Source organism: Enoplosus armatus, chromosome 8 (genome assembly GCF_043641665.1).
Source record: "Enoplosus armatus isolate fEnoArm2 chromosome 8, fEnoArm2.hap1, whole genome shotgun sequence".
In the NCBI taxonomy this organism is placed as follows: Eukaryota; Metazoa; Chordata; class Actinopteri; order Centrarchiformes; family Enoplosidae; genus Enoplosus; species Enoplosus armatus.
The window spans coordinates 17,766,671-17,794,268 of NC_092187.1; the positions used below are offsets into that span (position 1 = coordinate 17,766,671).

At 43.8% G+C, this 27,598-nt stretch overlaps 1 protein-coding gene across 1 annotated transcript; it reads left to right on the plus strand.

Moving 5' to 3' along the window:
* The first annotated feature begins 2,277 nt into the window (after positions 1-2,277).
* On the plus strand, positions 2,278-27,479 carry bmp7b (bone morphogenetic protein 7b). The gene is given in 15 exon segments (XM_070909658.1): positions 2,278-2,288; positions 2,290-2,346; positions 2,348-2,467; positions 2,944-3,023; positions 4,067-4,260; positions 4,262-4,310; positions 5,890-5,922; positions 5,925-6,001; positions 6,166-6,610; positions 21,049-21,241; positions 23,397-23,545; positions 25,207-25,410; positions 26,392-26,468; positions 26,864-26,974; positions 27,244-27,479. Coding segments are annotated over 15 exon segments (1,950 nt in total). The 3' UTR covers positions 27,394-27,479.
* Positions 27,480-27,598: the final 119 nt, after the last annotated feature.

The window sequence follows — 27,598 nt, forward strand, 5'->3', positions numbered from 1 at the left end:
CACTGTGTATGCATATACACAGTATACAGTAGTAGGCCTATAAAACACTTTCAGTTATTTATTCCAATTAGTATTTTTATTTTTTCATGCTTTAAGAACATCTAATATTTCTATACTTTTACTTTTTAAAATATTGAATCAGAATCAGAATCAGAAATACTTTATTGATCCCCGGGGTGAAATTGTACATGCAGGACTTTTACTTGTAATAGAGTATTTTTACTTTGTGATATTCCTGCTTTTACTTAGCGAATTAACATTTGCTGCAAACAACCATTCTGCATTTATGATATGCTGCCACATTTTAATTAAAACCAGTTCTTCATACAACCTCTTGTGATTTGCTTCTTGACTTTGTGTGCTAAATCTTCTCTCTTCTCTGTATTGGTGCTGGTTCTCAGGTTGCCACAGTTGAGAATGCAGAAATACCAGACTAAATAACCTACAATAAGTACTGATGTCCTTACAGGCACATAGCAGCCTGGACATGGCTGGAAGAAGCTACCAGTCTTCCTCTTCAAGCTAAAGGTCAGTGCACTTTTGCAAGCTGGGTCCATTAATAAGAGCCAGGAATGTGTGTGGGCCAGTTAGCACGTCATTGGTGTAAGGTAGTAGGCCTACACTGGTGGTTTTTAGAAAAATCCCCATTAGCACCCTCTGTGGCACTCAGTAATGAGACCCTTTATGTGAGCTTGCTGCTACTTGTCCAAAGGTGTGTCTACTGTATGTCTATGAAAGTCTAGTATTTTCTGTTTTCATTATGTGTGTGTTTCTGTTTGTGTGTGTGGTGGTTTCAGTGGGGGTAATAGGCTGTGGTTGGAGTCCCAGAGAAACCTAATATATATTGTATCTGTCAGCCATATGGAAGTGATTTTTAAATATAATTTTGATGGTTCTGTGTAACGATAACGTGGGCCAACATGTGTTTTAGGGCTCAGTGAGATGCTGTAAATGTGGCTCATTCTTTTTTTTTAGCAGTTCAGTTCACTGCATCAGACAGTTATGGACTAATTACAGCTGTGTTAAGCTCCAAACATTAAAATGATATTAAATAGATATGAAGCCTAGAGGAAATCCCACATATTGCTTCATCAAAACCTGTTTCAGTCTCTTTGTTGCATCATCTTGCAGTCATGTCACTTTATTGTTAAACCAGAGAAATGTGCTTAGATTCTAAAACTATTAGGTCATCCAGAGTCCCCACCTTCAAGAATTGCTGGCAGGCATGCTGTGTGTGTTTGCGGAGGCACTGCAGTCTTTCTTTCACAGTGTGAAGGCCTGGTCAGAGTGTGTGGGAGCCAGGATCTAAAGAGAAGAGGTCTGTGCCCCTGACCTGACCCTGAATATTTCCTAATGTGCAGCTTTACCAAAGGTGCCCCTTTCCCCTGAGTGGCTTTGACAAGCTGCTTCCGTAGTAATGGCTCTTAATTTCTGAGTAATTGCTATCTCTAAGTGATGAGGGACAACCCCTCACCCAAGATGAAAAAATCTTAACATGTGGAAGACCACAGGTTGTAGGGGTCCTTTTTCTTCTGTTCCTGAAAGGCTGAGACCCCTGCTGTTCCTTTGGCCCGGGAGAGATTTGTGTCGAGTGTGAGGCCCTAACCTGAGGAGACAGAGTGCAACGAGTCATGTGCTTGTCTCGGGATGAGTGTTTGTGCTGGGCAGGAGGAGGGGACATGGGGGAAGTAGGGGGCTGTAGGGTCAGAGGAAAGAGAGCGGGGGCACTCGCTGCAGGTGAGGGGGATTAACTGCAGCTAGAGGCCCAAAGAAACTAAATACAGATCTGTCAACCTAATCCTCACAAATAGAAAACAGAGCTGCCCTCCCTCCACAATCCGCATAGTTCAGCACATCCACCTCCTGCTCCTCTGCCCCCCCCCCCCCTACTTTCTACCTCAGGCTCTCCTGCTCCTCTGTTTCTCATCAGCTTTTGGCCTGGGCCAGTCTGGGTATGCCGCCTCCTCTCTAATGGCTCCTCAGACCAGCATCCCCTAAAGAGGAGCTGACTGATCACCCAGGGTCCTCTCTGATTGACAGACCAACACAGCCTCACAGAGTGATGAGAGCAAGAGTCAAAGGGCCAAGGCCTCTCACTGCAGAAATGGGACTTCTGCCTAGAGCTGCATGGAACTGGGAAGACCTTTATCAGGCTCTCACACCTCAGTAATGGATGCTGATAAGTGTGTGGCTGGGTGTAGAGACCAGCTCAGTGTCAAGCCCGGACTCGGTGCCGATGACACAAGTGACAGAGTGCCTGAGTGATAACATCCTGCAATGGATAAGCCCTACTAAGCCGGGCATTGTGGAAAGCTTAACTAAAACGGTATCTCTGACTGTCAGTGACACCAACTATAACTGATGGGTCTGGGTGGACTGCTGAGAGCTATGAATCAGATCCAAGCTACTCTGGTGTTCCTTAGTGCCAGACCCAGCTGCAGACAGGACACACCGGATACAGGCGAAAATAGGTACTGAGTGATAGCAAGGATTGCAAGGTGCAGAATTTCAAATTAGATACTTGTGTATTCCTCTGCAGAAACATTTGGACATGTGATGCTGTCATGAAACTCATTTGGTATAGTAATTCCAAACTAATAATGTAGAAATCAAGAATGGGATAGGTTTCATTTTGTATTTGGTTCCAAATTGGTGACATTTTTGGTATAGCTCAGAGTCCACCAAAGAACTTACTGATTATTTGATCTCCTTATTTCTTTTGCCATCAGTATTGAGCGTGAACAAATAGCAATTTATATAATGAATAATCTATCCGACAAAACTTCTTAAAAATGAAGTGATGTGTAACTTAAAAAAGCCAAACTAAATAGATTTGATAACTACTGGCTATCAAACCCAAAACCTAAGTGGGATATACAATGTGAACTGTTTTGAAGCTGTTTTATATGCCCACCCCCTCTCTTTCTTCTGCCTGTCTCACAGCTGTGTCTCATATGTTCATGAGGCCCCTGGAAGTGTGAGACACCAGAAGGGGAACATTTGCAATAGCTCAGCTCCACCTGGTTAGGCTGTTTTAACAGGCCGCTGGTTTGTGCAGTGCTCACAGTGGGGTTACGCCAAAAACGTAGACAAGGGCGGACAGGACGGGCAGACAGGGAGGGGGGAGAGAGGAAAAATGTTCCTCCATCCTCTCCTGTCCTTGCACCCGACCCCACACTGCTTCATTTGAGGGTCAGTTTACCCTGAAAAAAAAAGTTTTACTGTATAGTCTGTGGGTCTGCTTGGACAGACCCCCCCTCTTCCGAACTTCATCCGCCTTCCCGCATACACAGGCCTTCAAAGGACTGCTGCCTGCTGCTCTCTGAGGCAACACATGAAATAAATATTAATCTGACCTCTGACCACATGCTTTGAGCTCTTAAATAGAGATAACCAGGCAGATAGAAAAAGCACCAACTCTTAGCGCAGATAAAAAGGAAGAGATAGAGAGAACAATATTATATGGAGATGAAAAGTGTGTGTTTTTTTTTTTTGGTGTTGTGGGTGTGTGAACGAGTTCCCAGGGATGTTTCACTGCACTGCTGTGTGGTCTTCTTTGGAGTTTATTATCATGCTCCAACCTGATGGAGTGTGGAGGTGTGTATTCGCGCAGATTGTCTTAGATTACATAGTTGGAAGAGTTTATGTGTCTGCACTCAAAATGCTTCAGGCCAAATGCTGAATTTGAGCTAAATCACATTTAAGATTAAAAAACTGCCTAAACAGAGAACAAGAAGAAGCAATCAACCACAAATGTGATATGTAAAGATCTTGTGAGCTCACCTTTAAGCCTTAATAATATAATCCTCATCATAAGCTGTCTAACTCACCATAGTTCTGCTCTCGAATGATTTATTCAGGTGTACTAGCCCTCTCTTAAATGTAATGGTGCAGGTCTTGACAGTGTGTATCACTGGTTGTCTAAATATGTAAGTGGTTGTGTGTATCTTGGACAAAATATTGAGTTTAGTGTGAGATACTTGTGTCTATTCTTTTGGCAGCTCTTTTTCTGTGTGTGTTGTCGACGGAAAGTTCAAACACTATTTGTTCTGCTTTTCTGCTTTAGCTCTCCTTGTCAAAGGCCCCTCAGTGCAGCTCACCCAGCCTGGCCTCAGCCTGTGCCCACTGTTTACTGTGACTGTCATCAGGCCCATGGAGGCCCAAACAAAGGGGGGTCTGTTCCTATTGTCCTGCCCAGGATTGTCAGCCCCTCTCTGGGCACAAACCGAGCCAAGGGCTGGGGGTTGTTGGAGGAGCACCGGGGGGGTTTGACCTCACCAACCTTACAGCAAGGGCAAGAGAGCAAGAGAGTGTAAGACAATGAGAGAGAGGGAAAAGAAAGTGAGAGAGAGGAAGATGTATAGTTATAACTGAAACCAAGACCCTTTCAAGTCCCCTATCGGAAACTGATGTAATGTAAACACCTGCGGCCATTAGCTGATTCTATCTGAGGCACCGGATAGAAATGTTTATATGTTACAGGCTACTACTGAAAGGCCATTTAAAAGCAAATAGAGGATTAGATATACAGAATGAGTAGTGGCAGGCTATGTAAGCTTTCAGGCTTTAAGCCATGTTGAATTGTCATTGGAAAAAGAGGAGTGGAACGCCTTTGAAGACAAGAACAACCACATTAAATGGGCAGGAAGGTGAGCTAAGTGTAGAAGACCCCAAGACACGCTCTGCCTCCTTTCCTCCCTTCCTCTGTTTGCAATCATAGCTTTGGCCGTCTGGCAGCCTCTCATGCTGTGCCATTGAAGTCTAATTTCATTGTCATAAAAATCACCTGGCAAGCTCTAGCCCTAAAACATCTCAACTACAGAGCCTTTAAAACTCCACTCTCTGCGTAGTGAAAAGGTTTTAGGGGGTCTGTCTAGATAAAGCGGTCGTTCCTGGTGCAAGGGCCATCTGAAATCCCTCCGCCTGTGTCAGCGAGAGCAGAGCACACAAGAGGGTCAGGAACGTTCCATTAAAGTGTGGTGTTTAAGAGGTGCTGGGGCCAGGGGGGCAGATGGAGGGATGAAGCAGCTGCCAAACATCTGCACCCCTCCTTCGCAGTCTGCGCTCTGTCTGTGCACCGCTGTCTTTGTCACAAACTTCCTGCTCCAGCAGCAGGGATAGAGAGCTCGGATATCTTCAAAAATGCAGCATGAAATGGCAGTTGTGAGACTGTAATACTGCCTCTCTGACATCAAAAGATACCTGACTTCAAGTCAAACAACCATGTGAACCAAGGTATTCAGAAAGTGCACCTGCAGATCACAGACTAGCTCTTACAATGGCAGCGTTGCGAGTGCATGTAGCAACCTCTCCCACAGTATTGAAGTGTTCACCCACACAGGCAAATAATGACTCTCCGATATGAAGTCTGTTATTTTCCATAAGCACACCAACACTGAAAGGCCCATTGTCACTGTCTGCACATCTGTCATTATTGAATCCACACAAGCATACAGACACTAGGAATTGTGGGAAAGGAATGACGAAATGTGCTTTGTCATAAACTGAAGCATCATGATACAAATCCCGTCCTAATACGTTTTGTATTTGCACATGTTGCCTCAAGCCCTTCTTCAACTAGTAACAAAGGCCAACTTCGCTCTATCTCCATTAGAAAACCACATCGTCCTCTCTCTCTCTCTTCTCTGTCTCTCTCTCTGTCTCTCTCCCTCTCCCTCTCTCTCTCCCTCTCTCTCTCTCTCCCTCCCTCTCTCTCTCTCTCCCTCTCTCTCTCCCTCTCTCTCTCTCTCCCTCCCTCTCTCTCTCTCTCCCTCTCTCTCTCTCTCTCTCTCTCCCTCCCTCTCTCTCTCTCTCCCTCTCTCTCTCTCTCCCTCCCTCTCTCTCTCTCTCTCTCTCTCTCCCTCTCTCTCTCTCTGCTGCTCCTCCCAGTACACAGCGCCTCATCAGAACTTGTCCGCGTCTGCTCGCAGCCTCCACTCTGCAGTCGCTGGCTGCACTACAGTTGGTAGCTGTTGGCCACAGGTTGTGGATGAGGACAGAGGTCCGCGCGAATACAATCTGCCCAGAACACGAATCAATAAAAGGACTTTGAAGTTAAGTTGATGTTTAATTTTGGAGCACTTCCCTCAACATGAGGGTCCGTACTTGACTTTGGATATTGAACACAGGCTGCCTGTTGCTTAAAGTTCAATATCCATTTCCCAGAGTTTCGGCGAACAGAACTGGGCGCAATTACGCACGGCGAGTACCATGGCACCGATTTTGGATAGACGCACTCCCGCTTTGCTCTTGGTTTGGAGCTACTGCGTCCTGGCGGATACCGCCTTTACGAACTTTACTCTGGACAACGAGTTCCACTCCAGCTTCATCCACCGCCGGCTGAAGAGCCAGGAGCGCAGAGAGATGCAGCGGGAGATCCTGTCGATCCTGGGGCTGCCGCACCGGCCGCGACCCCACCTCCACGGAAAGCACAACGCTGCTCCGATGTTTATGTTGGACTTGTATAACGCCATGTCCACAGAGGGGGACGAGGACAGATACTCCTACCCTTACAAGCCCGTCTTCACCACCCAGGGGCCCCCGATAGCCAGCCTGCAAGACAACAACTTCTTGAACGATGCAGACATGGTCATGAGCTTTGTCAACTTAGGTAGGCTTCTTATTCTCTCACCATTTGATGTATGACCAAAAAACTATTGAAAGTACAGTTTTACAATAGTCCAATACAGCAAAACAAGAGATTTATAGACATGTTGTAATGATTGCAAAGATTAAGGCCACTGAAGTCATTATTCTGCACCACTACTCTGTCCAGTCAGTCTCAGTTCTCAAAACCAAAATATTTGATAATAATATTGGAAGTAAGTAAAACGTGCATATAATATAGTATGCTAACACAGAAATGTAAATGATTTTGTTAAGGAAACTCACATTGTTGTCACATATTTTTGGTTTGAAGTTTCTGTAGCTGTCAGGTTATCATCCGTAGGCCTGTATATGTTATAATACAGGGATTCATTAACAGGGGGAATTAATTACTTTATAGGTATTGCCCTCCACTTGTTGCAATGAGATCATGAGTATTTCAGTCAAAGGATATCTGTGAGTCATAGGTGATAGTAGAATCACTGTGGTGACATTTTATCTTGTTACTTCACCTCAAGGAGCAGCGCATGTACTTTTCTGTTGTTGCATGTGCATGCACACACAGGAGACCAGCACAATAACCATGTTTACGTACAGCTAGGTGCAGTTATCCAGCTAATACCAGGAGTGTCACATTCCAGTGTCCCTCTCTGTTAAACAGCTGTGCAACCGGCTAATGTTCAGGTGCTCGAGCTGCGGATGATGGGCCGGCCAGCAGCTAATATGTCAACCATGTGTTATCTAAAGAATGAGCAAGTCAACAGCACACTGGGTTCAAAGTGCACTGGGTCCTCCCTTCACTCTAATCTGGAGATATCCCTATAGACACCACAAAATAATGCCTGTCAATGATGATCCAAACCATTTCAGTTGTTCACATATTGAATCATTATGTTGTAGGATGGACTTAACTCCCATAGAATAGTTTTATTTAGTTCTTGGTTGTTGAATGCTGTTCCCTGGTCCACTGTGCTTATCTAGTCAGGATGTTCATTGAAATCAAACAGTCTTGGACTATTTTATTGCTGTCAGCAACAGTTAGAGAGGTTGTAAAGTGCAAATAATCACAACATTAGCAGGCGGTGTCAGATTTGTGGACAGATAAACACATCATTATAATTCAATTTGCTCAACAAATTATGCAGTCACAGCAACTGCTCTACTTCTGTTCCAGGTGAGTAACTGTGTTTTTATTTTAGTCTATTAACCTTTACCATAATTTGGCACAAGACAGACAAAATAGCAAATGAAATTCTGAGCAGCTGAATGTTTGCAAGCCACCAGACCTAGCTGGAAGTTTACGTTCAATCCTGGAAAGATCATTGTTGGAGCGTCTTGGCAAAAGAGAGGGAGGTGACACTGGTTCCTCCACTGCACTGTGTAATTACTGAGGGAGCTGCTGCATTGTGACTATTTTTGACAGGCTGTGACACAGATGGATTTGACCACAGAGACTCGCAAAGTCAAGGGCCGAGGCTGCAGTAAGCTGACAGGAAAGAGGGGAGCTTTTGAGAGGGAAAGAAAGATGGTCGGGACTCGGTCCATTTCTTTTGCAAGGATGATGCTTAAAGCAGAAAATCTAAACAAAGATGGGTCACATCAGCGAGAGGAGAACATTTTTATTTAATATATTAGAGGATCATGGAAAGAAAGTCACACTGGCTTCCTTGTCTTGTGGCTAATGTAATTACTGATGGCATTTTCCCAGGTTGAGTCTTCCTCATGGCACATGCTCAGTGTTTCCATATATGACACTCATTTGGATATAAAGCGGGCGTTTGTCATCACATTGTGTTGAGCTATCTGCCACGTGTTGCATCTGTCAGTAGGGTTCATTGTTAGGTTTCTCCCTGAGTCTCATGTAATACCATCAAATATGTGTCCAGGCGGCTTGATTCAAAACAGCAGATGATATGCTGTTTTATTACTCTTCATGTGTGAGAGAGAGAGGGACGCGGAGAAGAAAGTGATGGCTATCAAATGGATTGACTATTTCCTCTCCAAATTCCTTCCTTTCCACATTTGCTCGTTGTGGGTTTGTTTTCTTATTTAGGTTGTCTGAGAGCAAAATGAGTGTGGCTTTTATTTAAAAACTGTCCCTCAAAACTCTGCGTGTCTCCATAACTACTGTGCCAAGGTACATTAGTCAGACTTTGTATACTGGTTGCTGCTTCCTGAGAGGCCTGTTTTCATGCACTGGTTTGTATTTTTATATAAGGCTAAATATGATGACAAGAACGTATCTGATTTACACCATAGAGCTATAGTGATAGAATGTAAACTACCCAGTCAAAGATCATATCTCACCCAATGCTTAAATATTAAAAAAGATAAAAAGATTTGACTAGCTCTTCCTCTTCGTCCCTGATTGCCACTCGTGGGAGCTGATACACTTTGTTGTCAGCTTGTGTGAGTGTTGCAGACTGCAGTGCAGCCAGCTAGGGCGGGTGCGGGCTTTGGGACAGACCCTAGGCCAGGGACGTCCTCTCACTGAGTCACTTCAGTTTAAAAGCCCAGCTGTGTAAATGGCTTACAGCATACATTCAGAATGTACACTGCTACACGAGACACAGGTCACCCAGGCGCTGGGTGTGTGCCGGACGTGCCACGATAACACGCCAGCAAGTTAACGCAACACACACGTTTCCTGTCTTTCAAGGTGGCAACAGAAATGAATACAAAAAGGTACAAAAAAAAGAAAAGGTGCATTTTAACCCATTACTTGCCAACATTTATACAAATTATACCTATCTATCTTTCTGTCTGTCTATACACACATATATATATATACATATACTCCTATCCACACACATCCTTTTTGTAATAATTATTTAATGTAGTCCCAGTGGTCTCTGGCAGCATTAGCCCTCAGCCACTGTGAATTAAGGCATTTCCTCCTTAACAGACCACAGCTTCCAGGGCTTTTGGCCTGTGCTGAGCTACAGTTCAGTTCAGTTCAGTTCATGTTAAACTCTCACACAGGCTGATCATACGCAGCCATCCAGGCACACGCACAAACACTCATAATGCCCAACTTTAAAGGCCCATTTACACATCCCAGACCACAGGAAGAGGCTGTGACTTGGACGTCTGCTATTTGCATCCTGGATGACTGAAACAGTAGCAACATCATCACCTGTGTTTGTGTGGGAGGAGGGGTTATAGTCCTTCACTGTGAAATGTTATCATGAGGCGCGTTAGTCACAGCTTCTTTATTTTCTCTGTTCCCATGCAATCCTGCATGGATTAACGTAGCCTTAGGCGAGTGTGAGGAAAAGAGTTTATCCATTTTGAGCGGAGTCCTTTTGTTATGATATGGTCTTATGATGTTATTGTTCCAAGTTAAAGAATACGACTGATGTTATTCTGTGTTAACTGTTAACAAATCCCATGAAAAGACCAAAACCAACGAATATACATATTGTTATGTGTTGTTATTATTGGTTCCTACTGAAGAGGGATTAAAGGGATTAAATCCTAAAAAAAAGTATTCATTTAAAAAAAAAAGATGTAGACAATACAGAATATCACCAGATTTACCCTTTTAATAATTCAAATCTGTAATTAATTCAAAACCAACAAAATTAGTTTATTGCTTTGAACATATTTTGAATTATTCTATTTGAGATTCTGCATACATTTGCCATATAATGATACATATCAGTATCGCAAAGTATCCTCATTAATATCATGATAATAGCGGCCTCGGTTTCAGGGTCCTGATATTGTGCATGCTGGCCCACTGTCACAGCTTACTGGGACACTTTAACAGGATGGAGCCATTGTTAATGTGTAAGTAACACGTGTGCTTTTCCTACTGAGTCAAAATGCCGGCTGTAAACTTCCTTGTTGATGTTCTTTGTAGATGTTCTTATAAATGGTGCTTGTTCATTCTGGTTTATGGGTCCCTGTCTGTGTAACATGATGGCGTTAAGTCAGCCTCTATGTCTGGACACTCAGAGGGGGTGCTGTTGTAAAGAAAAGCATCTAAAAAAGTGAACAAGTATCAAGCCATTGAAAAAAATGTGCTACTAGGGTGCATTTAATTGCTCAGTGCTCTGCTGCTGTTATTCTGCAACAGATGTGATACATTTCAGACTTAAAAAGCAGTAAACAAACAAAGCTCCACTGCTTTCTTTCTCTTACTGTTGCAATATGCAACATTTGGCATGATGTTGCACAAGGAGACCATTTTTAGTTGTATTGTGTCGTGTTGAAGCTTTGCCTATGTTTAGTGAGTTGAGGCTGTGATCAGAGAAGGGAGAGGTATCATACAGACTTGGCTGAGTGAGTCAGTGCACTAGCAGGTAATTATCCTCTGCGTTACCTTGGTGACCCGACAGGGCACCACCTGGCCCTCCACCATTCACGGCCCTCCGTCTGCTCCCATAGGAGCTGCCACACAGTTGTCTGCCAGTTCCCTCTCCTTTATAGAACGTGTTAATAGGAAGGTAATGGAGAGCAGTGAGGGGAAGAAATGTCTAACTGGTAAATTAGGTTGGATTTATTAGAGGCTTTGGCTTTCAGACAGCATTGTGTCACCGGCTCACGCACTCACGGGTCTCGGAAGCCGTTGTGTCACACTACAGTCACGCTAGAGGCACGCAGCTCCAGTTTTATAGCTATTAGGAGAGAAGCGGAGGGGTCCACACTTGTAATTTCAAATGAATAGCTCCAATATCTCTCTTTAAAAAAAAAACCCCAACATACTCATATCTCCCAGTCATTCCCTCCCCACCTTTCTCTCCATTGCATTCCTCTCCAGAGTGGGCTGCCCACAGTGCTGATGTTAATACAGACGTTTCCCTTTGTCTGCAGGCCAAAGCAGCTGTGCAGAGAAACTTTATCTTTTCAGAGTCCAACAAGTCCCCTCATAGCGACCTCCGCCATCATGTCTGGCCCTGTCTCCAATCTGTCCGACACGCAGGATCATCTGATACCAAATTTCTCTCCCTACCCTCCTGAACCAACAGTATTGATTATCAGCACTGGCCTCCTAGTTTTAATTAGTTAGTTATCATATGGCCCCAGTGGTGTTGTGTGGTGTTTAGTCTCCAACCTCCTGCTCTGGCCCTCACCTCCAGAGGTTTAAACCTCCTGTGCTTCCAGACATAAAACATTTCAACACTTTCTCAAGTTCTTTTGTATGTTTTTCCACTCCGCACCTCTCTCTCTCACATACACACATGTACACACACACACACACACACACACACACACACACACACACACTTTCTCTGAACCCAGCTTTCCCTCTCTCTCTACTTCATTTCTCACTCCTTCTCTCTCTCATAAACACACACACACACTTGTACTTTCTGTCCATTGTTGAGTTGTTGTAATGTGATGGATTTGTCCATCTCACACCAGAAGCTGCTTCCCCAAATGTGTTTGAGGAGGCTTCTCATCACATGAGGACCAGAAAATTAAAACACAAGTATGTGTTGAAGGCCGGTCATTCCTCTGTGTGTGCACCCTGTCCTTGACATTGTTAGTATGCCTTTCTCCCTCACGTATTTATGCAATCACTTCTGTATACTCTCCCAGTGGACTAAAAGCACATGTATGTGTAGGTAAACGCATTCATACGTGTGGAGAGAAACGCACAAAGGAATGTTTCTGGAGCTAATTAGTGTTATTGGGTGCATGTTTTATTGCTTTCTGCTGGACAGGGAGTGAGCAGAAGCAGAGGAATGTAGCAGTTGGTACAGATAGCCCTGCCTTTTCTGTCAGGTAATTTCTCTTAATGTTATCCACAATGTGATGTACTACGCCGAGGTCTGGTGTGTAAATAAATACCACAAATGGAGAAAGATCTTCTCTCTAAAAGCTTCAGGCAGCTTTACAAAGTCCATGGCTGCTGAGATCCTGGAAAATCATGTTTTTTTCCATTTATTATCTCTCAGATTCACCTGTTGAACCCAGGAGTCCAGAATGACATCTGGACGTACATATCAGAGCCTCTGTGCTCTTGGCCAGGCTAAAGCACTTGCTGGGAGAGATGATGAAACACTCTGCGGGTGGGACTTAACAATGTGGCGAGTGGTCAAAAGGCCCAGATGTACTAAGCAGCGGGAGTTCTAGCTCTGCTACAGTGATGGACGGAGCTCCTTCATTGCCAGGAATGTAGGGCTCATTTTAGTTTTTTTTTAATAATTTCACTCTCCTGCTCTGAGTTTTTCTTTTTTCTGTCTGTCTCTCAAAACGTAGCTCCAACTTTGTGGTAAACTCACATATTATGTGACCACCGCAAAATACATACAGACTAATTCTTAGTGAGCGGTGAAAATATAAAAAGTGCAGTGGATAACAGAATTAATTATATATTCACCCGTTTAGCCACTTCTCTTTCATCTGGGTTACTTTGGCCTTGCCTTATCAGTGTACCGGCAGCACATAAGACTCCCCTGCACTTCTATGACGGCGGGTACCAAGCAGCGAAGCTGAGAGAGCAGATGTGGGCCAGAGCACAGCCAGAGATCCTGGGACCAACAGCTCCGCTGCTGCAAAAACAAATACTGCACTCTTTGCTCGGTACTGGGGCACTGACAGGGCGGAGGGGAGAGGAGGAAGGTGATGAGAAGAGAAGAAAAAGAGAGAAAAGGAAAGGAGAGAGGAGTGGAAAGGACAAGTGAAAAGGAGAGGGGAAAGGTGGATCACGAATAGATGCCGTGCATGTCTTTAAACCGAGTTTCTGTCTTCATTCCTTTTCCTTGTGGGAACATAATGTGCTTCAGAGCATTCGTGTTAGGGCTGTTATGTGTGTTTGTGCATAGTAAAACACTATTTTGGAGCCACCTACCCTGCCCAGTCACCAGCTGCACTGTGTGATGTGTGTTAGTTCTCCTAGCGGAAGATTGCGTTAGCGGAAGCCCGTAATACTGACCAGATTCCTCACCAGGTTCCAACAGCCAAATCAAAGCTTGTAAAAGCCAAGCAACAACTGTATGCAAGTGTTTTTATGATAAGTGATGAAATTCTGCATCTGTGCAGCATTGAAAATATGAACTGCATGTGGCAGGATTTTTATTTATTTAGGCAAGCGTGCAGCTGCGTTTCCCTTGTGTTTCCTCCACAGCTATTTTGTTTATTTTAAAAAGCAATGGGCTGTAATTAAACAAAATAAACAACAAGCTGTTAAAATCAGGGTGCCAATGTGCCCGTCATGTGTGCATAAGATGCCGCTCTGGGATGCAAGAGGAAATTATAAAGTTTTATGTAGACACATCTGTGTGTTTTTTTTGTGCCAATGTGCGTATTGTATGTGAATTTTCCTGAGGTCTATAATAAGAGCCGGCTTGGCTGGTCGAGGAGGGTGTGGCCCCTGCGGCCACAAAATTAAAGAACATAAAAGCAAGGGGATGAGGGGAAGAGTGAGTGGGGGAAACTGAATGGCTGTGGTTCCACGTCCCTGAGTTGTTTTATCCTGTAGTTAAGAGGAAGTGCAGATGGTTACAGTGGTATTAGCACAGAGAGATCCCTCACTGCTTGGCACAGATCTCTCCACACCCCTTCATCCCTGTCTCTCAACATATCACGCCACAGAACAATGAAGGCTGAAGATTTAGGATGTGGTTTCTTTGTTGTCACCGTTGCCTTTCACTAATGTACAATCTCTCTTGACAGACCTCTGAGGGATAATGATAATGTCTAAGTTCCAATTTCAGAGATGACTCAATTTGTCCTGCAGGCTCTTCAGTCACTGTAGTGTGGACTCTTCAGATTTACCACTTTGGCTTACAGCAGAGGTTCATTTAAATTATAAAAATATAAATATACAAACATAAAATTATATATTTTCTCACTTACCACTTATGTCATAGAAGAAATCGTACCAAGAAATAGTTAGGCACAAGATTAAACAAACAAAATATATAACGTGTTAATTAGTGATTTTTAGTGGTGCTGGTTTTGTTACCTGTGGATAGAGCCAGGCTAGCTGTTTCCCCTGGTTTTCAGTCTTTATGTTAAGCTAGGCTACCCAGCTCCTGGCTCCAGCTTCATATTTAACGGACAGATATGAGAGTGGTATCCCTCATCTAACTCTCTGCCAGAAAGCAAATAACCGTATTTCACGAAATGTCGAACTATTCATTTAAACCAAAACTATCTGCATGGCAAGATACCAGTTTGGATGAACCGACCTCTTAGCACAGGTGCTGCATGAGTGCTCTGTCAAGGACAGAGGTGGAGCACCAAAGAGAAGCTTTACAGTCAGATACATTCCTGTGAGTTCCAGGCTATTACATATCCAGTATAAATCTCTGGTCCATGATGCCCAGCGAAGCATGAGGTGGAACACAGCACTGCAGTTTACGGGTGCAGAGGGCAAGCATGTTTGATGGCTGCAGTGTGTGAGAGAGAGAGAGAGAGAGAGAGAGAGAGAGAGAGAAAGAGAGGTCAACGAAGCTGCTGTGAGTATAATCTGAGACCTCTCGATGGCCTTCAGGCTGGAGAACTCCGAAAAGTTTGGTTTGACCGCAAGTCTTAAATGTAAAGACTCTTCTTCCTGTGGTTACTGCTCCTACTTGCACACAGGCTCAAAGGCATGTGTACGTGATAGCGCACACACACACACACACACACACACACACACACACACACACACACACACACACACACACACACACATGCTGCGGTGAGTTAATGATCGTTAAGTGTGAGTAAGTTATAGCATGAAACTCCGCTGACCCTTTCCCAGGGAGCCGCTGCTGTCAGGCCCTACAGCAGTACAAATACATCACACAGGCATGATGTCATCAGTAGTCGCCAGTGGGCAGGATGTTTCCTAACGTGGTAATCGCCCAACTGTGGGTAGTCACTCGGTACCCAAGAGATCAAACCCTCTTTACTTTTTATAGGATAAACATCTTGAGCAATCTGCCCCTTCCTTGCACTCCGTTTTTCTTCCCCTCTCTCCTTTTAGCTTATGGAAACTATGACTTACTTGTTCCCAGTGCTGCACTTGAAACATTGTTGGAGTAACAGAGTAACAGAAAGAAAGAAAGAGACGGATCATTATGGTGCATCAATCAAATTTGCTTGACTCTATGTAGTGCTACAGGCCCCTTTATTGACCTCCCGGTTCTCATCATAAAATGTTCTGACCCTGACTTGATTGACTTATTGCTTTTCTAGTTTCTGGTTTTGCGAATCAGGTGTGGTGTTGGAGTTAATGGTCCCTGCAGGGATGCAGAATGAGGTGCAGATAATGGCGACACAGTTATCTCAAGACAACTGAGGGTAGGGTGGGAAGAGGGGAAGTTGAGAGAAGTGAGAGTGGTGCCAGGGGTGAGATCCCCCCCCTGCGGAGCAGCGGAAGCGTGCAAAGTGGGACTGAAGGGTGTGAGGGTGCTGAACAGACACTTCGGCTAATGCGAGCCGTCAGATTTGACCGCTGCTGCTCAGGAGCCTGAGGTGTCGGAGAAGTGTCTTAGGTCCACAGGCCCGGCAGGGCGAGGGGGAGAGGAGGGAGAGGAGAGGGAAAGAGGAAGAAAAGGAAGAGATGGACAAGAAGAGAGAACATTAAGTTAGAGGATAAGGCTGGTGATATTCTGTGTTTTTGTTATTGTCAACAAATCCCATGATGAAACCAAAGTTGACAGTGCGTTAGTCCATCTCTCAATACTTATGTCTCCAACTTGCCCGTGGCTCTCAGCCTCAAGCCCATTTGTTCCTATTGAAGACCTCGGACACAAATGTATGATTTCATGTTTAAAAATGGCTAAATCATTTCCGAAAACAACTGGGAACTGAGTTTTTAGCAAATGTTTCTCAAACAGAAGTAAATTTGTTGGGGACTATTTTCAGTCGCGGATTTGGCACGCTAGTGACTATTTACATCAGCAGGACAGTGTATGTGGGATGAACCCGATAAACTACAGTACCCATGTTCATGGTAATGAAGGAACATGTCACCCCAGTGTAACCGTGTGGTAATGGCAATAAAAATTAATAAACTTAGAATAGTTCATTGGTCTTTTAATGGGATTCGCTGACAAGAAAGATATAGAATATCAACAGACTCATCCTTTAAAGACGATCAAAGGTTTACTGTAGACCAAACAAGGTACAGTTCATTTTTTGAAGGATTTTGAGTTTTGTAGAAAGCACATACTGTTTATAGAATAAATAATAATTAATTAATAAGAATAAAGTTAACTTAAATTTAATTCAGAATTCACTGCATGGCTGTAAGGTAGTGAACCTCAAATTTTCTGGAAAAAGATCAGAGGTTTCAGCTGTTTGCAGGCACAGACTCAGCGAGCTGTGTGCCTGGTGGGGAAGCATAAATCTGAAAGATGCTAACAGTGTTCATACGGTAGTAACCCTCTGGTTGCCAGGTGTACGGTAGATTTGGAGGATGTAGAAGTCATCGCCATCCTGACATCTCTGATGTGTGCTGCTGTGCACGTGTGTGGCCTGCACAAGTCAAATGATGTGGGATAAACGTGCATCATCAGCAGATTGTATAAAAAGCAGATCAGATGTCCGACCCAATGATAAAAGCAGCTCACTGAGTGTATATGTTTGTGTGCTTGTGTGTGTGTTTGTCTCTTTGCATGTGTGTGTTGCATCTCTAATTATGGATTACAGAAACCCATAATGATTGTGTTACCGTGCTGTGACGCACAAGACCGTTCGCTTCACAGGAAATACTTTGTGATAGTTGTTTGTGTGCATGTGAGTGTGTGTGTGTTTGTGTGTGAGGAGCAGCAGCAGCAGCCGATCCGGACGCCGGCTACTCAGAATGAAGGGCTCATGTGGCATGGGAGGGTGTGTTCGCCATGTTTGTGGTGTGTGTGTATGTTTGCGACACAGGTGGGGCGATGGCTACTCACTTCCTCCCAGAGGAAGTCATAAATGCACCCGCTTGGCTTTGACTGTGCCTCTTCCCCTCATCTAATGACTGCCATACTGCTATAATGGCCTAAAAGAGAAAGAAAGAGAGAGACAAAGGCAGAATCATGCATTCAGAGGCTAAAGCTACACTCTGTAGGCTGCTCTCATTTTCTCTCAAACTGCACAGATGAAACTCATGCATCGAGGAGTGGAAATGGAAAGCGGTGCGAGAGAAATAGTTAGTGTGGGAGTTCCACAGCAGCATCCAGCTGTTCTCACAAGCAAAGATAAAGAGCTTTTACAGTAGAGGGGGCGGGCGGCTGCTCCAGAGGCTAAAGAACAGGTCTGGCTTTCTCCCCAGAGGGAGTGCACCTGCACTGGGTCACAGGAAGAGGGAGAGGTCCCTGATGTGGTAGAAGAATAAGCAGGCCCTGGAGGAGAGAGGTATAAAGGAGAAATGAGAATATGTGAGAGGGTATCAAAAACATGAAGTTATTGTTCTCTGGATGGATAATAAAATGAAAATTGTAGACTTTTTGTTATATTCCTCTTTTGAATAGAGAGAGAATTTCTAATATCGACAATACTCAAAGAAGAGAAAACTATTCAGTAACTAATTTCGTTACTTTTAACTATAATTTGCTTTGAATACATAGTGAAAGACAACGATAATTAGTTACTGCCCAGGCCTAATAGGTTAGTATGGTGGTTCCCAACCTCCAAAGATAAATCTGAGGGGGTCACAAGATGATTGAAGGAATATTAAAGAAAAAATGTATTTATGTTACAAAAATTGTATTTATTTCTTTTTGCCTTTTGCCTGGACACTTTCACCTCTTTAGTATAAAGTTAATTCTTTAGGAATGGAAAAACACTATTTGGTTGAATTCCTCGCCTAACTTATGCACACAACTAAGGCCATAAGCTGTGAGGACAGGTCATGGCTGCTTTGTTTTAAGGGGTCACATGCCAAAACGGTTGGGAACCACTAGGCTAGTGTACAGTGTGTAGTGAGCTGCAGGCGCAGTCGTGAACCATGCTGAAGACTCCCATGAGCTTTAGACCTTTTCAGCTATAGAAAATATGTATTGTCCACACACTTGATGAAAGCCCTGATTGCTGGAGTGGTCCACAGTGCAGGAGTGGTACAAGTGTGGACAGAGAGTGGGCTGAATGAAAAGAGGTAATGAATAAGTTTGGGTGTTGGGGGAAGTGATGTTGAATTGATAAAGGTCCACATAACCTTGAACTCCATAGTTTTTGGAGGAATCGAACAGCTTTTCAAACCAGTCCAATGTGTGCCCATAGTAGATGGAGGACAATGGGAGCCTAAAGCTAGGCCATGTAATGACCAACAGAGAGCGGAGCTGTCCCTCATTGAAGAGTAATTAGATCCTTTCTTTTACTCCTGCTCTGGCCAATCATCTCACAGTGTTGCCTTTGCATAATATCCTTCAGCAACTGGGTTTAATAGAGACATAAATGGAAGGGGATGTAGGGGAGAGAGCCCACCGGGAAAACTACATAAGAGGGAAGAGGGGAAACAGTGCTGAGGAAGACAAAGAGGCAGGTGTGCAGTGAAAGAAATAACACCGCACTCGCTGTGCAGTGAAACATGCACAACATTTACATCATTGCACATTTATATTACTGACAGCTGGTTTGGATCAAGTATGCTGTTGTCAGAAATTCTTTTGACTCGTAATATTTGGTGTGTGTGTGTGTTTGGCCATTAGTGTGATGATAGCTTGGCAAAGATCCTGATACTTTTCTGCCAAAGTTGTGCAGAGTTCAGGTGCAGTCGACTCTGATAAAGAATTGTTGAGTGGTAATGGATGGCCGATGGATGGCTGCTGAGGATGGCAGAGGGAGGGGCTGCTAGAGAGGGCTTTCCTCTGTCACCCAGCTGTGACTTATCCCTGCCTCTGGTTGATATCTAACTGTATTAGAGGTGTAAACAATTATTTTCATTATTGATTAATTGGTTATTGATTATTCTTAGCCATGCTGGTGGCGTGACTCAAGGGATGGCTCTGTTTGGCACCACTTTGGTCTGGACTGAAGTATCTCAATAACTCCTGGATGGATAGCCATGAAATTTATACCGACATACAGTACATGGTCTCCAGAAGATGAATCCTAATGATTTTGGTTAAAGTCAGGTCAAAGTTTATTTTTTTTTTAAATTTTGTCCAATACTTTGGTTTATGACCAAATACCTCCAAAACTAATAAGCATCAGCCTTAGCTGTGCTTTGTTTTAGCATGAATTAGCAAATGTTAGCATGCTAACATGCTAAACTAAGATGGTAAACATCATACAAAACAATCATACCTGCTACACATCAGCATGTCTGCATTTTAATTGTGAGCATGTTAGCATGCTGATGTTAGCATTTAGCTCAAAGTTCACACAGTGTGGCTGTAAACTCTTATAGTCTTGTAATCAATTAATCCTTTAGATATGTAAATGTCAGGGGAATATTTGTAAAAAAAAATGCCCATCACAATTTCCCCAAACCAAGGTTTGCATCTTTAAATTGCTTGTATAAAAAGATATTCAATTTGCAATAATATAATATAATTTGTATTTTTGCTTATAAATGACTTAAATATGGCTCAATTATGAAAATTGTCGTCGGTTATTTTTTGGCCTATTAATCAGTGAATAAATGAAGTGTGTCAGCAACCAGCACTAAACTATACAGAAAGTCGAAATGTCACAGTTGCATGGCTAGATTTTTGTATTCTTGGTTTTTGCAAAATTATAAATCATGTGTGTGTTTGTGTGTTTCTTTATGTATCTGTTTTTATATGTGTGGGTGCGTGTACATGTGGGGGGTCTGTCTGACAGCTGATGGAGAGGGAGGTGGAGGGAGAGCCAGGAGATGATGAGAGACAGGGCGCTGACCCCTGGGATGTCCTGCTGGGACTTGAGAGGAGCAGGGTCAGGGGGGCCACATCTTGGGGGTGCGGGGGGGGGGTCGCAAAGCTAGGATGTGGGGATGAGAGAGAGGAGGGGATGGGGATGGGGTACACCAAACATGGAGCCCCAACTCATGAAAACCAGATGAAGGGCAGACTGGATGACTCTCTGGGGCTATGAGAGGAAGAGAGGGAGAAGAAAGGGGCTCATAAAGCTGTCAGAGTCCGCCTGCATCTCTCTATCACTGGCTCAGTGTGTGCCAGATGCATTGCTTCTAGTGCTAGTCCTCATAAATGTTTCAATCATAAGCCAACATGTGTACTGCATATCTATAGATGTTTTTAATCTAGAACTGACCCAGAGTCTGACAAGCTATGTCAGCTCCTCGCAAATGAGGTTGATGGACTGTGGATGAAGAATGAATTGTAGAAAATCTGAGAGGAAAATACATTTGTTCGTACGTTTTGTTTCTCTCTAAGATGCAACTGAATACCATCATATGAAGCCACATTACCCCTCTGTCTCCCTGCTCACATTTCGTATCCCTGCTGGTAAAGGCCGGGAACCAGAAGAGCTCATGTGAAAAGAAGCAATATCCTCTGCAAACACACAATCTGTGTGATCATACATTTTTCGTTAAATTTTCAAGTAAAATCTTTTTTATTTTCTTTACAGTGGAGCATGATAAGGAGTTCCTACCAGTGCGGCGGCATCACCGAGAGTTCAGATTCGACCTATCACGGATCCCAGAGGGCGAGGCGGTCACTGCTGCTGAGTTTCGGATATATAAAGACTTCATCCACGAACGTTATGACAATGAGACCTTCCGCATCAGCGTCTACCAGGTGTTGGAGGAACACTCTGATAGGTGAGCAGGATGTAGTTAATGCGTTTGTGCATCAAAAATGTATGTTTCAATATTGTAAACCAACAAGAATTGAAATCACTTTGTTGATACCTTAAAGGTCCCATATTATGCTCATTTCAGCTCTATATTTTTATTCTGGGACTCCACTAGAGTAGCTTTGCATAATTCACAGTTCAAAAAAGTCCTTATTTATCTTCTACTGGCCCTTTATGCAGCCCCTCAGTTCACCCTCTGTCTGAAACAAGCAGTTTTAGACAAACTGAACGAGTAGTCCTGAGCAGAACGGTCAAATAACTTAGACAGACTGAGCGGGTGGATGAGCGTGGCCCTGTACTTGGTGGGTGTGCTGTGCCTGCAGCAGATGACTTGCTGGGGGCGTGGCTGAGTGCGGTGACTGTATAGTTGTGACATCACAACCTTATGGAAGTCCTGATGGCTCATTTAAAGGCACAGTTTCTGAATACGGGCTGTGTGCATTTCTGAGCTTGACTGAACGTTTTGATACTTTCACAGTATTTATGTAGCACCTAGGCTTTGTAATCAAGAAAGACATGGAAATCTCACTTTCTACAATATTGGACCTTTAACTATTTCCTCTAGCGCCATCATCAGGTCAAAAATTTCATTTGTCCAATACTTTGGTTGCCTGCAAAACTAACAACATTTAGCCACAGCTGTACTTCCTGTTCAGTGCTAATTAGCAAATGTTAGCATGCTAACAAGTTCAACTAAGATGGTGAACATGGCAAACATTATAACTAAACATCACTATTTAATCATTGTCATTGTGAGCATGTTAGCATTTAGCTCAAAGCACGGCTGTGTCTCACAGAGCTGCTAGCGTGGCTGAAGTCTTTTAGTCCAAAGTTATTTATCAAGAAGAAAGTTCAGTTTTCTGAAATGTGAGGATTTGCTTTTTTTCTCTGTTTTATATCATCTGCCTTTTTCACAGCCGACATTTTGACTTAGCACAGGTGTTACTAATAACATTCACAAGGGCTCTGTTGTATTCAAGTGTCCCTCCCAGTAAGCCATGACAGTATGCCAGGATGCACAATACTAGGACCCTGAAACCAAAGCAGCTTAATGGAATTTAGCCATCATTCATTACAGTATTTACATCTGTGCTTTTCCTACTATGACATGTCAAAATGTCTTTTTTTAGTTGAATATCTTTGGGTTTGGGACTGATGTCGTAATTAATGACATCACATTGGGATCTGGGACTTTGTAAGAGGCCTTTTTCATTATTTTCTTATATTTTATGGACTGGACTATTAATTGATTCATTTGATTTAAAAATCAACATATTTATCAATAATGAAAACAAGCATACATTGCAGTCCTTATCTGGAAGTTTCTGGGCAGGTCTCAGCCCCACCTTCTCCATGTGGCTAATCTGGGCCGCTCAGAAGGTGTATGTAACTCGGGAATGGCCCATGTCCTGCTCTCCTCGACCCCTCCTAAAGGTTTCTGTTGTCCAGAGGGAACAACACAGTCATTTATTCCTTTGCCAGAGACGGGCCTGGGTACATGAATGAACCAGAGCTCTGTGACACACTATCTGCCCAGTCAGAAAATAGGTCGGGATACATGAATGGCCACATGAGGAACAAGGGATTTTAGTCTCTGATGGTGAAAGAGTAGAAAAATCCAGAGTTCAGTGTTGGACAATAGGACTGACTTGGATATGCACTATTTCACCCGCTACTTTTCACACAGTTTTTTCCTCTTTCGCAGCTGTGTTTTTTTCTTTCTCTCTCTCGCTCTCTCTTTGGCTTTCTGGCTCTCCCACAAAATTCCAGCCAGTGATGGACTGTGTGTAGTGTGTGAAAGGACCGGCCGTTTATAAAGCCATTATTGTCAATTAAGAAAATGAAGTGTTCCCCTGGGCCTCACCATCTGGAGCCCTCCCCACCTCCCCACCTCCCTCTCTCACTCTCTGTCTTGCTCCATCTCTCTCTCTCTCTTTGTTTCACTCTGTCACACTCTTCTGACTCTCTCTCTCCACTCCATTACTTTGCTTTGCGCTTCGGTCACTCAGCTGTCACATGGTTTCAGCCTATCTTTTGTAATTGTGCATATAATCTCTGTTGACTCGTGTTCATCTCTGACTTTAAGTGTTAACTTTTATTATCTTCTGTGTCCTCTCCAGGGAGTCAGACCTGTTTCTGCTGGACTCGCGGGTGATCTGGGCAGCAGAGGAGGGCTGGTTAGTGTTTGACGTGACAGCCACCAGTAACCACTGGGTCCTGAACCCTGGCAGGAACCTGGGTCTACAGCTGGCCCTGGAAAGCACAAATGGTGAGTGTCACTCAGATTCAGTATTCTCCGCCATGTAGGAAGTCAGTAGATGGCCATGTTACTGGTGTGACGTGGTTTGCACAGAGACAGCTGAAGATGAAGTAAATACATCAGAAAAGAACAAGAACAGAGGTACAAAGACGCGGTGATGAGAAACCAGATAAATGAGATGAATCAACCCCCTCTGATCCCCCACTGTGTAAACAAGAACTATAAGATTCACCGAGATATGATTTATTGCACGGTTGTTGTGTTGGGTTTTTGTACACCTGTGCTTTAGATTCCACAGTTGTCGTGTCTATAACGCTGGTAGTGGTAAAAGGTAGCTATCTTAATTAGAATGAATGAATTGAATTAGCTAATTCAGTTTAAGTAGTTACCAGTTGCCCACCAGTTATCATGAGGTATATCTTAAAATGTACTCAGAGTAAAGATTCCTAAGTGGATTGAGTTCAAGCTAGATTGTGGTTAGTGTAGATTTGAGAAGTTTAAAATTTAGTGATCAACACTACTTTGGTGAAAGCATAATTACAGTAACCGAAGTAAATGTAATTAGTTGCCTCCATACTTGAGGTAGAAACCATGAAAAACTGTGGTATAAAACCTCAACCCTCAAATTAACATATTCTTCACACAGACCCAAATTAACTATATATATATCACTGTAATAAGGAGTTGATATTTTGGGATGTCTAACAAACATGAAGGTCTGCGTTATAATATAATAAGCCTACATCATGGCTGTTCTCTTAAAGGCCAAAGAACCAGTTGATTCATTCTTTGTGTGTACACAGCAGAGATAAATCAAACCCTGCCCCTCATCATTCATCATCAGTCATTCACCCCCGTCTTCATCCGTCATACCCTCAGCATCATTAGAAGGCATGCAGAAAATACACTGCGTTATCCTAAGGATAACATCTCAGCAGGAGTTTGTCATCACAAGGCCTGGATGTTAGTCAGTGGAAAACTTTATCAACAAACAGTGTGAAGTACAAGAGCGTGTTTGAGAATATTATCTCACACAGGATGGCAGGATGTTACATGTTAGGTGAGGAAAACAGACAGTGTATTGCTTTCATGTTATGGGAGGGGAGTGCTGGGGAGGCTGTATCCATGAGTGTGTGTTTGTGTGTTGGATCGGGTATGAAGGGTTATGGGTGAGCATGTACAGACAGGCTCACGGGACACCCCGTCGCCAGCGGCGACCAGGAGCCTTGATTTACCACCAGACGGTGATCTGACACACATTCTTCTGTGTGAGAACTAGATAGACACTGCTGGAGTGCACACACACGCGCATGCACAAACACACCCACACATAACACGCACGCAAACACAAGTAGAGAAGCTTTGATGTTCAGTGCTGCGTTTGTTCTTGGCATTTCAGAGGTTGAGAAGGGATGAGAAAAAGGGAAAGGAATTCACAGGAAAATTGACTTTGTAAAACTGAACGCAGCGTTATAGACATGACAAAAGTGGTTTCAGTGAGGAAAGAGAGGACCACACACAAAAAATAAACACAGGCACACCATGTTGGCACACATTTATTTGATTTCAAAAGCATTTCCTTTCTGCTTACACCTCACTTTGTATGAATAACATCGAGATTTCTGTGATGCCAACACCTGTTGTACTGTTCTCTCTGTCTCCCCCTACAGGAGAGAGCATCAATCCTAGGGTGGCAGGGCTGATTGGTCGCAGTGGGCCTCAGAATAAACAGCCCTTCATGGTGGCCTTCTTCAAAGCCACTGAGGTGCACCTGCGAAGCATCCGCTCAGCGCCAGGGGGGGCCAAACAGCGTAACCCCAACCGCTCCAAAGGGGCAAAGAGCCAAGAGGCTCTCAGAGTGGCCAATGTTGCAGGTAAACATGCAAAGTGTGTGTGTTGTTTATGCTGTTGTGTTGAGCTGATCCCTTGTTTAATGGCTTTTGTTGGCTATGTGAGGAATCCATGGAATGGGGCACAGACGACTGGTCGGTCCATATGAGAACTCTGCACGACTAGACATGCGATGCGTTTGCAGGGCCTTTGTTTTAGAGGTGTGAGAGGGCTGTGTTTATGTGAAGCGCTGAAACATTAGACTGTAATGCCGGAGCTTCAAATATCCCTCTGCTGTCTTTATTTATTTACACAAGCATTACAGAGCAGTCGGGGCCAAGTTCCCTGCATGGAGGTAAGGCAACGCAGGCTTTTATGGCAGAACACATCTGCAGTGTGCTGTGGGGCAACCGGGGCCACAACACATGGGCCAAATGGGCCTGTTTGGAACTTTGGATAGGAGTGGTCTTTAACTGGATGATGAGAACCAGTCGCTCATGATCATTTAAAACGCGAACCACTCTCAGCAACTAATGTACCACAGAGCCCCAGAGGTCACCAGAAGAAGAGAGAGAGAGAGAGAGAGAGATACCATTAGATAGAAAACAGACTATTCTTTTTTTTTTCAACACATGGATGGGGTAAAAGGGGAAAAGAAATGTTGAAATGGGTGAAGAGGAAGGAGAGAGAATAAATAAAGACTTGAGTTATGAAAAAAGGGGCGAGCCTACTCTGTGTGCACATCTGTTTCATCCAGTGGAAACTCAAAGCCCAGCAGACTGACCTCTAAGCAGGGTGGCCCATTCATTTGAAACAATTACCAAACTGCTGCTGTATCTGGAGGTGATTTCCTTCAGCCATTGTTTAAATGTTAATGTTTTGTATGAGGATACTGGCTGTGTTTAGGTCTGTTCTTTATCATCTCTGCCTAATTTGGGGTCTAACTACAGTAAATAGTTACTCTAATGGGATAATAGCACATGTATTGAAATATAATCTGTCTGTCTGTCTGTCTTCTTCCTCAGAAAACAGCAGTACTGATCAGAAGCAGGCGTGTAAGAAGCATGAGCTCTACGTCAGTTTCAGAGACTTGGGGTGGCAGGTACGGAAAGCATTCCTCTCCCAGGTAGTCCCAACAGAAGCCCAGTCTTATCCCAGAATCCTGATAAATGACATGCTAGAATCAGCCCGTACAGTACTTCAGCCCAAGGGCGTAATTTCCAAGGGGGAAAGATGCGCTCTTTGGGTCATTTTCATATGCAACAGTATGTTCAGAGCAAGAAGATTTTTTTGCCCTGGATTTTGCCTTTCAAGCTACATACTGGCTGATCTCTCTGATTACATAGCATGACAGAAGAACTTCACTGTGGCCCCCTCACTTCTAAAACCAAACCTGTGTTTCCATAGGCCCACCACTGGCCCAAATCTGGCTGATATTTAGCCTGCACCAGCAAATCCTCAACCTAAATTTCTCCCCGTCTCCCTCCCCACTCTCAGGACTGGATCATTGCTCCAGAGGGATATGCGGCGTACTATTGCGAGGGAGAGTGTGCCTTCCCACTGAACTCCTACATGAACGCCACGAACCATGCCATCGTGCAAACCCTCGTGAGTAACCATGAAAGCAGGGGACAAAAACCCAGCAGTCATGTTAAGAGTCTAATCATCTCATCAACTGTCAAGACAATGTAGCCGCTGTTGGAATTACTGCATTTAACGATCCAAAACGGTTGCGGATTGTATTTTAGAGTAAACGTTCATCAGTGATGTGACAAACATCAACATTTTCCCCTGTGTGATACATCCTATTTAATCATTTGTCAATTCATGGTGCAATGATGAATTTAACATTTGAATTCCCCCCCTACTTTTCCCAGGTTCATTTTATTAACCCGGACACGGTTCCTAAGCCTTGTTGTGCCCCCACACAGCTCCACGCCATCTCAGTGCTCTACTTTGACGACAGCTCCAACGTCATCCTCAAGAAATACCGCAACATGGTGGTAAGAGCTTGTGGCTGCCACTAGACTGTCAGCATCTTCCCACAGAGACACACATGCACGCACACACACACACACACACACACACACACACACACACACACACACACACGAGTAGAGAGTGCTTCTCTTTGCCGAATGGATTACAAAATATTGTACACGCATTTCATGAACGTTCCGCGAGTTCAAGTGTGGAAGAAACTCTCATTCCATTTTCCAGGTTGTCCTGAAG